Source organism: Microtus oregoni, unplaced genomic scaffold, assembly GCF_018167655.1.
Source record: "Microtus oregoni isolate MIOR12 unplaced genomic scaffold, Mior012 000026F_ref0000081, whole genome shotgun sequence".
NCBI classification, from domain to species: Eukaryota; Metazoa; Chordata; class Mammalia; order Rodentia; family Cricetidae; genus Microtus; species Microtus oregoni.
Window position 1 is genome coordinate 13,964,711 of NW_024543085.1, and position 17,690 is coordinate 13,982,400.

The 17,690-nt window shown below is 39.5% G+C and overlaps 1 protein-coding gene across 1 annotated transcript in view; it reads left to right on the forward strand.

Annotated features, from left to right (window-relative positions):
- Nucleotides 1-11,977, forward strand: part of Capza2 (capping actin protein of muscle Z-line subunit alpha 2) — a 40,670-nt gene extending 28,693 nt beyond the window's left edge. The window contains exons 8-10 of the mRNA XM_041675552.1: nucleotides 2,367-2,438; nucleotides 10,183-10,245; nucleotides 10,480-11,977. Coding sequence (XP_041531486.1) covers nucleotides 2,367-2,438; nucleotides 10,183-10,245; nucleotides 10,480-10,620 — 276 coding nt within the window. The 3' untranslated portion in view covers nucleotides 10,621-11,977. The remainder of the gene's footprint in view (nucleotides 1-2,366; nucleotides 2,439-10,182; nucleotides 10,246-10,479) is intronic.
- The last annotated feature ends 5,713 nt before the right edge of the window (nucleotides 11,978-17,690 follow it).

The following is a 17,690-nucleotide window of genomic DNA, read 5'->3' on the forward strand; positions in this document are numbered from 1 at the left end:
TTTAAGGATCTCTAGAAGGTTCTGAACTAAGACACGGTTAAACAGTTTATACTTTCATAGTACACCATAACTTTCGAGATTGTCTTTTAGAGCAATGGAAAAAACAAGTAGTGCTCTTTTTAAGTCTTTTAAATAACCTGTCATTTAATTCCCTAGTCATTAAATGTCCTCAAGGATAGCTGACAGTTTCTAAAACAGAGCTAAAATTAGATGATGCCATTTGGTCTCCTTTTCATACAGTTTGTTCAGCTAAGCATTTGAGTTGAGTGTGTTCTTCTGTAATCTGAAATAAATGGAGTTAGGTGAAGCATAATAATATATACATATGACTTTTAAACTTCTTGTTTGAAATGCACTAGAACTGAACTCTGGTTAATAATGTCAATTTCATTATTTATATAGAACATTTGATACAAGTAAGTGCTTGTTTGAATATTAATATTGCTGTATAAGTTAAAGGAATGTGCTGGCTAATCTTTGGGTTCACTCATCACAGCAGCGCCCATTGTGAAAATTAACTATATGCTTAAAGCCGTAAAGGAATCAGAGTACTGAAACATGTCATCTGGCTTTGGCATACACTCTAGTGTTGTGTTCTGCTGCCCTTATATGTTTTTCTGCCTGTTCCTTTAGGATTAGAAGATTAGAAGTTGAGCGCATGAAGTTTGAAATCAGATTTCATGTGTTTGAATCCTAGCCAGTTATTGTTTGTGTGTGTGACTTCAGGAAGTTGTTTGATCTTATTTCCCTCTGTTGAAAGCAGTTTAAATGTTTTTAGATTGTTTGAGAATTAGTTCATGTGTAAAATGCTTAGAGTTAGGTGCAAAGAACTCTGCATAGCAGTTGTCATTGTTAATGTTTTCCCTTTCAGTTTGGCCTCAGTAGCTCTTACCTGGACAATTATGTAACTTTCAAAAATGATGCTGCTGGTTGGAGCTGCTTGTCCTAGTCTGCCTTCAATGCTTAGCATAGTGTTTAACATGTACTGCAAGTTTATTTGTTTGTTTACTCTCTGTCTTACTTTTCTATTGCTGTGCAAAAACACCATGACCAAGGCAATTTACAGGTGAAAGAATTTATTTGGGCTTGCAGTTTCAGAGCATGGCTGCAAGTAGGCAACCATGGTGCTAAGAGAACTGAGAGCTTACATCCTGATTCATCAGCACAAGGTGCTAACTGGGAATAGTGAAGGCCTTTAAAACCTCAAAGGAGCTGGGTGGTGGTGGCACAGACCTTTAATCTTAGCACTCGGAGGCAGAGGCAGGCAAATCTCTGTGAATTTGAGGCCAGCCTAGTCTACAAAGGTAATTCCAAGACAGCCAGAGATACATAGAGAAACCCTGTCTTGAAAATCCAAAAGTAAAATTAAATAAATTAAAACCTTGAAAAGTGCCCTCAGAGACACAGTTCTTCCAAGAAGGCCACACCTTCTGATCCTTCCCAAACAGTTCCACTAACTCAGGTCCAAGCATTCAGCTATATGTACCTGTTGAGGCTGTTCTTACGCAAACCCCACCATTATATCTCCTGATCTATTTTTTTCCATTGCCTTCACCACAGATAATTTAAAATTTTAAATCTGTGTTTGTCACTTTCAAGTTTAACACCATTTTTTAGTTCACACTAGAAATACTTATGTGTTACCTGTGTATTTATTTCTTCAGCTATTCCATTATTCCTGCTTTCTGTGTAGTCCTGTTACAAAATACCGCTATTCTATAATTTATCCCAAAGCCCTTTTTATTCCTTTGAGAGAATGTGCTAATGTGCTTGCTTGTGTTGCAGTGTAAGGTTAGAAACTAGGTCTTTTAAAAGGCCATTTATTTACAATATTATATAGCATATTTATAGTAATGAGTCAGTTGATGTTTATTGAGTAAATTCATTCTAAATTTGGGGGAAGTAATTGGTAAAAATATACAAAGAAGCAATATTTGGAGAAGAATATTGGTTTTGTTATTTGAGGGTGTTTTTTCTTCTTTTGAGACAGGGTCTCTGTGCATTCCTAACTGCGCTGGAACTGTCTCTGTAGACCAGGCTAGTCTTGAACTTACAGAGATCCCCTGCCTTTGCCTCCCAAGTGTTGGGATTAAAATCATATGCTACCAAGCCCAGCCAGAGGAGATCAGTTTTAGACATTTCAGATTTGGGCTTTGAGGTAAAATATCTAACTGTGACAACTGTTGTGTGTGTAAATAACAGCAGGAATATTTAATCTCCTTCTAGACCCAAGACTGAATGAGTTCAAAGGTCTAGAGCCCACTGGGAAAGTCTGAACATGAGCTGAAACTGGTCTGTTGATGTAAGTGGTGGTGCCCTAAAAATCATATTTCTATAATGCTTGCTTTATTTTCTTTCTCTGACAGGTTCATTATTATGAAGATGGTAATGTTCAGCTAGTGAGTCATAAAGATATACAAGATTCCCTCACAGTGTCTGTAAGTAATCACTTCCGAAATGACCATAAAATAACCTAATATTTCTGTAAAACAGCAACTTTACCGTTGACTTTTAGTGATATTTCTCCTTCACATTAAAGAGATTTCAAGTAGATTACAGTTGGTAAGGAATTGCAATGCTGTACATTTTGGGCATCTTTGGGGTTAATTCTTATATCTTTGAATTCATGCTATTGAAGTGTAAAGTTCAAGATTATTGTGATTGTGCAAAGGTGCTACTGTCTACTTCCTGGTACGGTGGATTTGTCTGTTACGGACATTTCACACAACTACAATCTTTTCATAATCTCTTGTTTTGTTTCTGGCTTCTTTCCAGTTTAATGGTTTTAGTCTTTGTCTTCTGTTGCGGCTTAAATCCCTTGTGTTTCCAAATAGTAGTCCATTGTATGGGTTTGCACTTCATTCATCCTCCAGTTAGTATAGGTGTTGCTGCTTTTTAGCTTGTTTTTGACATCCATGCACAATTTTCTGTAGACTTTTTAAAAAAAAAAAATTATTGTACCTAGGAATGGAATTGTTGACTGTGGTATGTTTAGTATTTTGAATTACTGCCAGATAGTTTCCCAGAGTGACCACCATTTTAGTCATTTTAGTTCCACTAGAAGTAATTGAGGGCTCCTTATTTTCTCCTTCCTTTCTAAAACTCGGCTTTTGATTACAGTTCTTTGTCGTAAGTTACCTGCTCCTGTGGTAAAGCACCATGACCAAAAGCAGCCTGAGGAGGAAAGAGTATTTCATTTTATACTTTACAGGCTTTAGTCACTTTTCTGTGGCTGCAATAAAACACCATGACTGAGGCAACGTAGGGACGGAAGAGTTTAATTGGGACTTGCAGTTACAGAGGGGTAGGACTCCCATCGTCTTCATGGCAGGAGGCAGCAGGCAGGGATGGCCCTGGAACAGAAGCTGAGAGCACACTTTTTGATGCACAGACAGGAAACAGAAAGCACACCAACAGTGGTACCTGTCCTTTGAAACCTCAGTGCCCACTCCCAGTAGTAGCTTCTTCTAGCAAGGACACACCTCCTAGACTTCCCCAAGCAGCCATCAACTAGCGACCAGATATTCTACTAGGAGCCTGTGGAGTACATTCTCATTCAAACCACCCACCATTATCTTGAGAGACTCAAGGCAGGAACTCAGAGCATTAATTGGAACCCAAGCAGACCATGAAGAAGTGCTGCTTTTAATGATTTGCTTCTATGGCTTCCCCGGCTTGCTTTTTCATGCAGCCCAGAACCATGTGCCCAGGGTACTGCACACAGTGGACGGGTCCCTCCCACATCAAGCTTGATAATCAAGAAAATGCCTCCAGAGGAACTGATAGAAGCAGTTCCTCAGTTGACGTTCCCTCTTCCCAGTTGACTCAAGTTTGTGTCAAGTCTGTTTTCCCATCTCCCTGATAGTTAATCAGGTTGACCTTTGTCGTGTTTTTATTGGCCATTTTTTGGGTGGAAGAATTGGTGTGTGTTCAGATCCATTGCCTATTTCTCTTTATGTTGTTTAGTTTTATATGAAAGTATGTTTTGCTGATATGTCTGTTGATGTACAATATATGAACATCGTGCCTGAAGAGTCCAGAAGAGGGCTTTAGATCCACTGGAACTGGAGGTGCAAATAGTTGTTGAGCCACCATATATGTGCTGGGACTAGAATCCATGTCCTCTGGATAGCCGAGCAGAGCCATTTCTTCAGGTCCTTGTAAAGAGTCTTTCTCTGTCCCACCAGCAAACTCCCAAGTAATGACATAGAAACTTATTAATTATAAAAGCTTGGCCTTAGCTTATACTTGTCCCACTAGCTCTTTCTTATAATTTAACCCATTTATATTATTCTATGTTTTTGCCTCAGCCTTTTACCTTTCTTTCATTCTGTATGTCTGACTCCCTCTGTGTCTCCTTAGTATTTCCCTGCACCTCTGTTATCTCCTCCTATTTCCTCACTCTATGTCTGAAGTTCTACCTATACCTCCTGCCTAGCTAGCTATTGGCTACCATTCAGCTTCTTATTAAATCAATCATAGCAATATATTTTCAAAGTGTACAAATATCCCACAACAGTTTCTCCCATTTTTTGTCTAAATAAAAAGGAAAAGTTTTAACTCTAATATGGTAAAATTATACACAATAAGGACATTTGTCAAGTAAGAAGTACATTTACAATGTCAGTGTTATCTATTCTATCAGTCAATCCAAGTTTTGTACCTAATTAACATTTTATTATAAGTTGCCCTAACCCATAATACCAACACAAAAAAACAACTTAAGCTTTTATGTGTATCAGCCCTATAAACTTTATATATCTTAATGTAAGTTTCTTTTCTGAATTTGGTAACAAAGAAAACTGTTACTTTAACTATCTCCTCTTCAACTGCATCAAAGACCTGGAAAGGATATATTACCTGAGTAAACAGGAAGTGCAGAGCAAACATTTCCAAAACTATAGAAGTGACAGAAACAACTGACTGTCTGGACAGTCACCCAAGATTCCTCTGCAGCATTGGGGCATCCATCTTTGGCCTACAGGGCTAGGATATCTGACAGATTTTGCTGTGAAGCAGGAATTTTGAAGGACTGTCCTACCTTGTCTTGGCAAAGTTTGGTAGTTGCCTTCTTTTGTGTCCTGCTTGTCCAATTTGGACAGCATACCATCAGCAGTTGAGGCAAGGGCAGTTTCTTGCCCATTGGCTATCTTTGCCACAATAAAAACAAACTCCATATGGAGGTTCTTCAATGCCCATCATCTTTTTTCTTTTTGAAATAGATTGGTGTTTCCAGGGAACAGATGTGTCTCACTGTCATGAAAAGCCTTCTATTATTAAGACATCTTAAATGTTGTATTCATAAGGCCTCTGAAGTGTTTGAAGGCCATCTATCTAAAATACATCTCTGTATGACCTTGAACACATATCTAATAAATTTATTCAAATAAATAAATTTGATTGTAATATTTAGTAGTAAATAAACTTAAATTTGTATCAATATACAGAGTTGTTCAAAAGTGGATGTTTGAAAGTAGACTCAGACTCAACAATCCACCCTTTTATTCCATCATTCCTATCAATATTTCCCATTTTTCCCTTCAGGAAGAGATCCCTGGATCTGATCTCCTTTGTTTAGTTCTTTTTCTGACCATGATGAATAGCAAATTGTAACCAGCCCCTCCCCCCCCCCCCGCCCAAATAATGGCAATTATCCTTAATCCACTGAATGACCAAAAACCACACACCCTACCTCTTGGGAATGTGGACATTGTGTTCTGTAGACTGCTTCCTATTGTTTGGGGGTGATGACATCTTTTGGGGGTGATGATAAGTGCTGGGAAAGCTAGCTGTATCATTTGTCCAGTCTCTGTGGCGGGTTTATCTGACCCTGGCTAGAGTAGTCTGTAATGCTGAACCATTCTCAGCTAGCAGCTTTGCAATGTTCTGGATGCAGAACTCTGAGGAAACTTCAAGAGAGGCATTTTGAGAAGGTGAATCACGTGAGCAATTTGTCTTTATTGGTGTTTGGTCCTTTTTTTCTTTCTGAAAATATACAAGCTTTTAAAGGTAACGTGCATATCTGCCATTAACAGTAGTATGAAATGTGTGCTGTGCACTAGTCAGCTGAGGATTGTTGTTGTTGTTCTGTGTTTGAGCAGGCACAAAGCATCTGTCAACTCTATAAGTCCATTCGGATTGTATAACCAAACCTCTATCCATGCCGTATGATAGGATGGCATGTAATAATAAGTCATGAGGATTTATCATGTATCATCTAGTCTCAGCTGTTTCCATGATGAGGGATCATCTTACCCAGCACCAGTCTTTCTTGGCATTTTCCCTCATGTCTGCAACCAAGATCCTCAGGGTGTCTCTTCCAATGAAATTTGATCTTTACTAATTTTGAAGAGAATCATAACTTTTTCTTTTCCTATATAAACAAAGTTATAACCTTTCCCCCAATGCAGCACGTTGTCTGACTTCCATTTTGAAGCCAGGGAATCCCTAAAGTATGTAAGCTGATTTAATTCAGCAGTTCCTTCCACAACCCATTATCTCTCAGCAGCTGCCATTCTCTTCATTAGCATTTAAAACATTCAGAATCAACAAAGCACCATATATGGTCCAAACTCGCTATGTTAAGAGTATTTCCATCCTTATGTGGCTTATTCTTGTTTTCTTTTTAATTTATTCTTTCTTTAAAACTTTATTAGTTTTGAACTATTTATTTTTTGACTGTCTGTACTCTTTTTCTTTTTTTCTTAAGCCTACGCACATTGTTAAACTGCAGATTTTTTTCTATTTGAGCCTGCTTTACTGCGTACTATCAGGAGACACATTTCTCTACCATGGCCCTCATGAGAGACTGCAGGACTAGGAAGTTGCATTTTACTTTGTGTGTTTAGAACTTTTTTCAAGGGAGGATTTTCTGTAGCTTTGGAGCCTGTCCTGAAACTCTCTCTTTAGACCAGACTGGCCTCAAACTCTCACAGAGATCCACCTGTCCTGCGTCCTGAGTGCTGGGATTAAAGGTGTGTGCCACCACTATCTGGCTAGAACTCTTTTTTAAAACTTTCTCAGGTCTTATGTGGAAATGCATGCCCCTTGTTGGGTGTCGTTTGTATCAAGTCTTTCTCTGTCCCACCAGCCAGCTCCCAAATGACCACATGGAGACTTACTAATTATGAACGCTTGGCCTTAGCTTAGACTTGCTTCACTAGCTCTTATAACTTAAAGTAACCCATTTACCGTAATCTCTGTTTTGCCTTGTGTCTTTTACCTTTATTTCATTCTGTATGGTTGACTCTCTTCATGTCTCTTGATATCTCCCTGAACCTCGATTATTTCCTCCTACTTCCTCTGTCTGTGCTGAAAGTCCTGCCAATACCTCCTGCCTAGCTATTGACCATTCAGCTTTTTATTATAGCAATGCATTTTCACAAATATCCCACAATAGCCCCTATTGCCAATTTCTTAAATGCTTATTTCTGCTTTGGCTATTGAGTTGCAAGTTTTATGTATATTCTAGATGTGTGTCTGGGATCAGGTAATTTATAAATGTTTTCACTTTTCTGTGTTTAGTCTTTTCAACTTACAGAGTCATTTGCAAAACAAAACTTGAGTCTTACTGTATTCATTTTCTCTTCTATCATTTGTGGTTTTTGTTATAGTAACTATTTATTTTTAAACAACTGCCTAAACCAAGGTCATGGAGATAAGTACATGATCCTATACCTAACTTTGAAACCATACTATATGTTTTAAGTTCCTTCAAATTGAAGAGTTTTTGCATTTGTTTTTTATTTCTCCCTAGAGTTCTTTTACTGTTCATTTAATTGACTGCATCTATTTTCTTACTGAATTTTTTTCACTTCCAAGATACTAACAGTGACATTTTTCTTTAGACACTTGTGTTTGTATACTAAAGTACCAGTGTAGTGTAAGTATTAATTTTACAGAAGCATTAGCTTTAAAAAACCATTTATGATTCTTTTAGGCCAGATGCTACCAGAGAAGAAAAATAATATCTGTTGATAACGGTTCTTGTGTATTCCGAACTATCCTCTATCTCCAAATTCTCCTGTCTCAGCCTACCTAGTATTGGGATTGCTGGTGTGGTTACCAGACCTAACTCCTTTTGTTTTTTGTTTGTTTTTTTCTTATTGTTTAGGTAGTATCTACTTTTAATGCTGATACTTTTATAAACTTTACCATTCATAGCAACTTATCTATACTCCAAAGAAATATTATTTCCTTGAAGTTGGGAAAATTGCCATTTGCAATTATCATTTGTAATATTGATCAAGAAACAAAGACATGCTACATCATTGGGGAGTTTGATAACAAAGATACATGCTACATCATTAGGTAGTTTGATATTATGGAAAAATTCATTGTAAGATTTGTGCAAAAACTAGTTGGGCTGTGGTGGCGCATGCCTCTAATCCCAGCATTTGGGAGGCAGAGGCAGGTGAATGTCAGTGAGTTCAAGACCAGCTTGGTCTAGAGAGTGAGTTCCAGGACAGACAGGGCAATACAAAGAAACCCTCATCTCTAACCCACCCCCCCCCCCCAAAAAAAACTTGGGCAAAACTCATAGGCTAGTGTTACATGAATTAGTCATAGTAATCAGACATGACTTGCCTTGTAGTTCTAAGTGTTTAAGAGGTTTTAAGATTTTTCATTGTTATAAAGTGCATGTATACAAATATATACATCATATTCACATATTACTATTTTAGAGAATTTGACAGTAATACTTCATTTAAAAACATAGATATTTATTGATACTTCATTACCACCTGAATTTTTGTCTGGACTCCAGTCAGCTAGTGAGACATAGGATAGTGTACTCCAGAGCAGAGTGGAGGATTCTCTGGAAAAGAGACTGACATGGCTTACCCTGGAGAGGTCAGAACAGACGATGGCAATAGACAGTTGTGCTGACTTAGATTGTGGGTAGACAGCATAGGATTTCTAAAGCCTTTAGAACAGAGCTTTTCTTCAAGGTTTTTCTGTTGGTTGATTGACAGGCCCATTTGGATTGACACTTAATAGAGGGAATATTGGTATGTGCTTTTGTTTGTTTGTGTTTAACAGAGAGCTTCCAGATAATTAATAATCTTAAAGGATTTAAGTAGTTAATCTTTCTATGAACTTTGTGTCTCTAGTTTTAAGAGATAAGAATCTTAATCCCCTCTCTTCACCCTTTCTTTTTTAAACCAGTAGTAGAATCCTCCAGATTCAGTTGCTGGTTTCATAAGCTGTTGATTGTGACCAAGAGGGTCATTTCCATTGTCCTTCAGGCCTGCTTTGTGTCACTGTTAGAAAAACAAGCACAACCATATATTTGCATGATAAAATTTGTTTTGAAAATATTTAGAGTAAATGTACTTCAGATTTAAAATATGCTGTTATTAATTGTTAGGGTTTTAAAAGTAATAGTAAATATTACACAATAAATATTTAGGCAAACATGATTAACTAGTAATCTATATCATTGTAATTGGATTTTTCTTCTATATATTATTAAAACATCACTTAATTAAATACTGAGACTAGTTGTATTCTGTGACTTTTAAAAATATTTTTGCCTGGTTCTCCTTGGACATAGAGTATAATCAATTTTATAATTTTCTTTTTTAAAATGTGTGTGTATGTGTATTTGAATGTATCTCTGCCTGCCTGTATCTGCATGAAGGTATATGTACATGGGAGTGTGGACTCCAGAAGAGTGTGTTGCTCCCTTAGTTAGAGCTGGAATTGAGGATGTTTGTAGGACAACCAGATTGTGACTTCATTCCTATGACCAGAACTCTGGTGTTCCTGATTGTGTAACAAGACCTCTTTTTATTGTTATTCTTATTTTTTAAACAGGGCCTCACTATGTAGCTCTGTCACCAGGTAGATCAGGCTGACCTCGAATTTATAGAGAACCGTTCACCTCTGCCTCCTAGTGCTGGGATTAAAGGTGTGTACCACCATGCCTGAATGCCACAAGAGCTTTTAAGCTCTGAGCCATCTCTCCAGCCACATTGTTATCTTCCTTGCTTGTTAGAATCTTCATCTGCACTATTTATTAAATAGCTTAAACATGGCTTTAAAAATAGTGGGTTAGTGGCAGGTAGAATGATTGCCTAACATCCACTAATTCCTGTGTCCAAGACCGGCAGTGAAGGAAAACAAATAAATTAAAAATAACAGTGGTTCAGTTTTTATTTACATTTTCTTTTGTTTCAGAATGAGGTGCAGACAGCAAAAGAATTTATAAAGATTGTAGAAGCTGCAGAAAATGAATACCAGGTATGATTATCAAAAGTATCTGTGTTCACTGAGGGCTGGTTCTGAAATTCAATAGCTACTTTAAAACAGCTTTTAAGTCCATCCATGTTGGGGTTTTTAATTCATTGTTAGACAGTGAAATGGACTGCTTAATATTATTCTGAGAACACTCTATGTTGTAAGACGTTGCTTCTTTGGTTTGCTTTAAATGTCTAACTGCTGGTTTTTTGGTTTTTGGGGTTTTGTTTTTTGTAGACTGCCATCAGTGAGAATTACCAGACAATGTCGGACACTACCTTCAAAGCCTTACGTCGACAGTTGCCAGTTACACGTACTAAGATCGACTGGAACAAGATCCTTAGCTACAAGATTGGCAAAGAGATGCAGAATGCATAAATGAAAGTTGCATGACCAGATTGTTTTAGTGTCTTTACGTTAAAAAAAACAATTATTGCGAAAAGTATTCTGAACTGTCAGGCTGCCCAGTCAGATGGGCTGTTGCCACTTAAATCACTGTAATTGACTAGTTTGGTTAGAGCACAGAGCTTAGCTAATCCGCCATTGTTTTCATTGCTTTTGTTCAGAGAGTTGGAAATGAGTTTAGCGTGAGTCCTTTACTCTGTTCCTCCTTCCTTACAGTGAAGAGGTGATTCCTCTGGGTTATGTTTAAAGGGTTTTGAAATATTTCAAAAGTATTTTATTTACCAGGACCCTGAATTGTCTTTGGCTTATGAAAGGGGCAGCTTTTGATGTTAGCCCAGGTATTTTTAGTGGGGTCAGTAACGGACACTCTAGTTAAGGTGGTTGATGGACTTAGCCATATATGCTGCTAAAGAAATTGTCTACCTTTTCCTTTCACCTCTTCCACGTATGTCAGATTGAGATTAGAAGGAAAGCGTTTTCTATACCTGTTATGTTAAAACCTTCGCTGTAAGGTTATTTAGCTAGCTTAGTGTCTAACTAAACTTTTTTAAAACAAGGCCAAGGTCTGTTGCTGTTTTGAGATTCTGAAATTAAATGAGAATACTTATTTCAGAAATGCACTTAATGCTTTTTTTTCTTGTGACAGTTATGCAAATTAGCTTGAATTCCATATGTCCCTGAGTTATTTTTATCACAAAGCCACAAGTGTATTATAAGGCAGATTGTAATATATATATAATCCTGAACTCATGACCATGTCTCAGTTGATTCTCCCTCCCCTTGAATTGAAACTGAATTTCATTGTGACATTAAAATGGCAAAATTTGGTATTTATTTGAGTAAAAACGTCATTTGCCAGTGAATCATACACACTATTTTAAAATACTTTCTTTGTATATTGTCCTTCTTAACAAGTTGTAAGTTAGGAAATTTGGGCGTCCACATGGTGTGCAGCTGCATCTTTGGTTCTCCATCTTCCTATGCATCATGAGCATGTTTGTGATCCTTTGCAATATATCCACTGACGCCACAGGAGTTCAAGCCTTGGTGAATGTTAGCATTTGCTATGAGGAGTTGGTGGATTTGTGGTTTCATTCAGAAGTTTGCTGCTTACACTCGAGTGGAATCCATTCCTCATGTACTCCTGCAGACATCTGGGCCTGAAAATGTTTTTTTTTTTTTAAAAAAAAAACACTTTTACTATGTATAATAAAATATTTCATTAGCTTGAATTGTATAGATTTTTAAAAATTCAATGAGAGCATGTTTAATTTCTTTTTAAAATTACTGTTGGGCTTCAAAAGCATTGCAAATATATGACATTGTCACAGTTTTGGCTAATTTTTTCTTTAGTTTTTAAGTTGGGGCATCAGGATTTCTAAGGAAAATGAACTGATAACGTTAATTTTCTGTTCTGGTTTTTAAATTTGCTAAGTTATATGAATTGAACTAACATGGGTTTATATCCATGGCAGCCAGTTATTTTGTATTTTTCTGTTCTGGAATCTAGAATATATTTTTGAAAATATATACAACCTTTTAAATTGGCATGTGAAACATGAAATTCCTCCAAAAATTCAGTCATGCCAAGATAGTGATTGTACAATTTTAGAGTCTGAATATTTTGTTAACTTGAAAGAAGATTGAAACTGTGGAATACCTAAAGCTTGAGGATTGTTTTCATGGGAGCTGTAGTGGCGCATCTGGTAAGTGCTGAGGAAATGGACATGTGGGAGCCAGGAGAATCGATGAACTTAGGAGGCTACTACAGTGGTCCAGGTGGAAGAAAACGCTGACTTGGACGTGGGTGGTAGCCATGGAGTAGGAGGCAAAGCTAATGGTAGTGGCTGCGAGTGTGGTGGGAGACATGAGGTGTTTTCACCTTGTGGAATTAGGGTTAGGCCAGCCAGTTTGGTGTCTAGACCCAGGAGGCTGGCCGGGGGAGTTTGGTTTTAGATTTTATAGGAAATGGCTAGTAGTTACTGAAAGAAAACAAAATAAATGCTGTACATTGGAAAAATGGAAAAGTGGGCTTGGGAAATAGTTGCCAGATGAAAAGTCCCTTGGGGGTCCAAATCAGGAGCAGAAGGAGAGAGCATGAGCAAGGAAGGAACTCAGGACCCCGAGGGGTGCACCCACACACTGAGACAATGGGGTTGTTCTTTCAGGAATTCACCAAGGCCAGCTGGACTGGGTCTGAAAAATCATGGGATAAAACCGGACTCGCTGAACATAGCAGACAATGAGGACTGCTGAGAAGTCAAGAACAATGGCACTGGTTTTTGATCCTACTGCACGTTCTGGCTTTGTGGGAGCCTAGGCTGTTTGGATGCTCACCTTACTAGACCTGGAAGGAGGTGGGAGGTCCTTGGACTCCCCACAGGGCAGGGAACCTGGTCTGCTCTTCTGGCTGATGAGAGGGAGTTGATTGGGGGAGGAGGGATATGGGAGGCGGTGGCGGGGAAGAGACAGAAATCTTTAATAAATAATAAAAAAATTAAACACCTCATCCTAAAAGAAAAGTCCCTTGGGGTGATAGGAATCGATGTGAAGCAGCATTGGGTGTAGGCAGAGAGTCCATGAGCTGAATTTAAGCAAGGCGCTTGCTTTGCCAAGATTGCATGACTCACCAATGAAAAGGAGGAAGGTTGCGGTGAGGGTCTGGGATTTAAACTATGTAACAAGGAATGACCCAAAGGAAAATAGTACCATCAACGAATCACAGCTGTTTGGAGTATGGGCTAGAACTGTGGTTCTCAAACCTCTATCTCCAAATATATATATATATATATATATATATATATATATATATATATATATATATTTTATTTTCGAGACAGGGTTTCTCTGTAGCTTTTTGATTCCTGTCCTGGAACTAGCTCTTGTAGACCAGGCTGGCCTCGAACTCACAGAGATCCACCTGCCTCTGCCTCACGCGTGCTGGGATTAAAGGCGTGAGCCACCACCGCCCGGCTACATTATGATTCTTAACTGCAGAATTACAGTTACAAAGTAGCAGTGAAAATAATATTATGGTTGGGGGTCACCACAACATGAGGAACTGTATTAAAGGGTCGCAGCATTAGGAAGGTTGGGAACCACTGGCCATGAAGCAGTTAACTGTCAGTATATAAGTCACGGTTAAATTGAGACGGAGGAGAGTTAGTGATTAACAAGTACTGCAGAGGCAGTGAGTAGCTGGGAAAGCACAGTGGGGACACAAGCAGCCATGGAATTTGGGGCGGAAGGACAGCAGTGGATATTGAAGCCAGGACTTGTTGGGTGTGCGGCACAAGCACTACTTTCACAGATTGTACAGATTCTTTGGACTTGCAGTGGGTATTTCTGCCACATCTTCAGACATGAGTTCTGTCTCATGTATGTGATAGCATGCATTCCTGAGCTTTAAAAAATTCTAGCTTATGTTCTTAAAATTCTTAGTAAAGTTTATACAGGAACACCTATAGATAGCAATATAAGATCTGAGTGGTTTCTGAGTTTTAAATAGTGTTTAATAACCACAGTGCAAGTTTTGAAGTAATGGAAGCTTTGAAACTTTCAAAGGGTCTTATATATACTGATTTTCTGTCTTGTGCCCTTGCCAACCATTGGGTGTTAATGATACCTATCCAGCCCAGAATACACAGCAGCTAGCTTTATCTTGTGTTCATGTTTAAATGTCCCAGTAAAGACATGTATTTCTGTTAGCATGTTCTCTGACATCTCTAAGAAATATTACTTAAAGCCAGAATATTCTATAACCATGAAACCTATAGATTTGGAGGCTTATTAAAAAAAAAAATAGAAAGTTTTTGTTGGACTTTGGTGGTGGTGTTTTTGAGACAGGGTGTCTCTGTCTAGCACTGGCTGTCCTGGAATCCTGTCTACCAGACTGGCCTCAAACCTGGAGATCTGCGTGCCTCTGCCTTCCTTTGCCTCCTGAGTGCTGGACTTAAAAAGTGCACTCTACCATGACTGGCTTTTTGAAATAGATTTTTTTTTTAAAGGCAGACCCTTTCAAGATGGATAGGAATGTCAGAATTTAATGTTGTAAGCATTATGCAAAAGCAGTGCAGGACCAGCCAGGATTGAGGGTTACCTATTAAAGAATAAAAATTTATCAATTAAAATGACCAGTTAGACTTAAGAAAATGGAGGGAAGCCGGGCCGTGGTGGCGCACGCCTTTAATCCCAGCACTTGGGAGGCAGAGGCAGGCGGATCTCTGTGAGTTCGAGACCAGCCTGGTCTACAAGAGCTAGTTCCAGGACAGGCTCCAAAACCACAGAGAAACCCTGTCTCGAAAAACCAAAAAAAAGAAAGAAAGAAAGAAAGAAAGAAAGAAAATGGAGGGAGATAGAGGTTAATGTGAAGTATTCAAGATTAATCAAACTATGTAGAGATATTGTGGAGTTAGTCAACCACGAGACATTTTTAAGGTTATGGGATCCCCAATGTTTTGTGACCTCTGGCTCATTACAGATATTCAGACATGCTGGTGCTCATAAGGCACACTGCAGGGAATGGTGGTTCTGCTAGTCCTTGGCCGGTTAAGAGGATCATGATACACTTGGAACCCATTTAGGAAGATGGGCCACAGATGATAATTAAGGGGTTGGAGCTGGGAAGTGGCTCCCTTACTAAAAGTGAATGCTACACAAGTGTAAGGACCTGAATTGAGATCCTTAGCAATCATATTAAAAAAAAAAAAAAAAGTAAAGATGAGCCCAAGTGTCATCAATGAAACAGGAGGACCTATGGGGCTTTCTGACCAATCTGTGTAAGTGAGCTCCATGTTTAGTAAGAGATCTCACAAAAACTTAGAAGGGCAAGGAGATGACTGAATAAAAGGTGCTTGATGCACAAATCTAAGAATCCATATAAAAATCTGGGCAGGCATGGCAGCCTCCTAAATCCTAGTCCTTGAGAGGCCAGGACAGGGCCAACCACTGGCCAAGTAGCCAGCCAGATTATCTGAATTGACAAATTCCAGATCCAGTGACAGACCCGCCTCAGTCAATGGAAAGTGGTAGACAACGCCCAATACCAGTTTCTGGTTATGCGCACTAAGTCAAGCTTCAGGGAAGGTAGCTTTTGAAGCTAGCCAGAGGGCGGCTTTCTCTGGAAAGAATTTGTACATTACTTGGCTGAATCCTCTAGGATATTAGTGAAACATTCAAGTACAGGTAACAGGTTTCTCGTATGGAAATGTCATAAACGCTCCGAAATATGAAATCGAGTGCACCAAACCGGATAGCCGCTGAGCTGCTCAGTCCGCGGAGCTGGGACACCCTTCTCAGGTGAGGGGCGGGTCCAACTCTCCCAGGCCTGTGGTGATTGGTAGGGTGAACCCTCCCAAGTGTGGGGCCAGCTCTTCCCTTTGGGGTAGGGCCAGCTTTCCTGCTCAAGGCAGGAGGCAGCGCTCAGGGTCTGTAATCCCAAGGCTGAGGAGGTTCAGGTCTGCTCTCCTGTGAGGGGAACGGAGCAGGCCCTTGTACTTCAGCATTCTCATGGACCCCTGTGGTAACACAGGCAACGGATATCCACACAGATTTCAGCCGCTGCAAGACTGCGGACCCAGACATGGTCATCGGCAGCAGTTTGGACCTGGACGTCACCATGGCCACAGGTGGCAGGCAGTTCAGGCCTTTCAGATATGGATGGGCCCAACAGCATTGTCTCAGGGTTCCAACCTGGCCCCGTGTGGTGGTTCAGCAGGAGCCACGGGCCTTAACACAGACTCTGGTTGTGGCAGGGCCATGGATTGACAATTGGTCCCCAGCCACAGCTTGGGCCCAGACGTCTCCATTGTGCCAGGCAGTACAGTCGGTCCTGATCTGTATAACCCCAGGGGTAACGGTGACGCTTGGGCGCCAACATGGCCTCCAACACCCCGTTTTTTTTTTTTTTTTTGGTTTTTTTTTGGTTTTTGGTGTTTTTTTTTTTTGTTCTGTTTATATATTTCTTTTTTTAGTTGATTTTTATTGAGCTCTACATTTTTCTCTGCTCCCCTCCCAGCCTCTTTCTTCCCCCACCTTCAACGTTCCCCCAAGGTCCCCATGCTCCCAGTTTACTCAGGAGATCTTGTCTTTTTTTCTACTTCCCATGTAGATTAGATCTATGTAAGTCTCTCTTAGTGTCCTCATTGTTGTCTAAATTCTCTGGGATTGAAACACCCAGTTCTTAAACAAATCTGACTACCCCTAAAAGTCTTTATGAGCAAGCAGCACAAGCTATCCCCTTCCTCTTGGGCATCGTGTGTGGCTAACCTGCTAACTCCCAGCTGAATGTGCACACACATTATGAATACACAGCTCTGACATATGCGAGGGCTTGACTCCTGAATCCCAAACACTAAAATACCCAGCAGCAGCAGCCTCTTAGGTGGTAATTCAGCTCTAGTGGAAGACTAGTTCTTTGCAAATACACGCCCTGGGCTGATGGAGCATGCCTTTAATCCCAGCACTCAGGAGGCAGAGACAGGCAGATCTCTGAATGCAAATAGACCACAAAATACTAGTGGTTCTTAAGATCCAGTATTGCAAGGGAAAAAATGGGGAGGAAAAAAGTCCCTGCTCATATATACTCACTTTATAAAGAAAACTCAAGTAAAAGACATAAATTCTCATCGCTAGGTGGTGGTGGCGCACACCTTTAGTCCCAGCATTTGGGAAGCAGAGGCAGATGGATCTCTGTTAGTTTGAGGCCAGCTGGTCTATAGAACAAGTTCCAGAACAGCCAGCACTACACAGAAACCCTGTCTCAAAAAAATCAAAAACAAGCAAACACAGAACATAAGTTCTCTACGGGAAGCTGAGTATGGTAGTACATGCCCATAATCCCAGCACTTGGGCAGTAAAATTGAGGGAGAGGAGTTCAACGTCCTACTTAGCTACAAGAGTGTTCTAGGCTGGCATGGGTTACATACGACACAGTCTCCATAATAAACCAGAGTACAGCATCCCAATTTTGTGTCTTATACCTTTTATTTTTCATTGAAAATATCAGAACATGCTGACATGTTTGAAACTACATAAACAGAAAT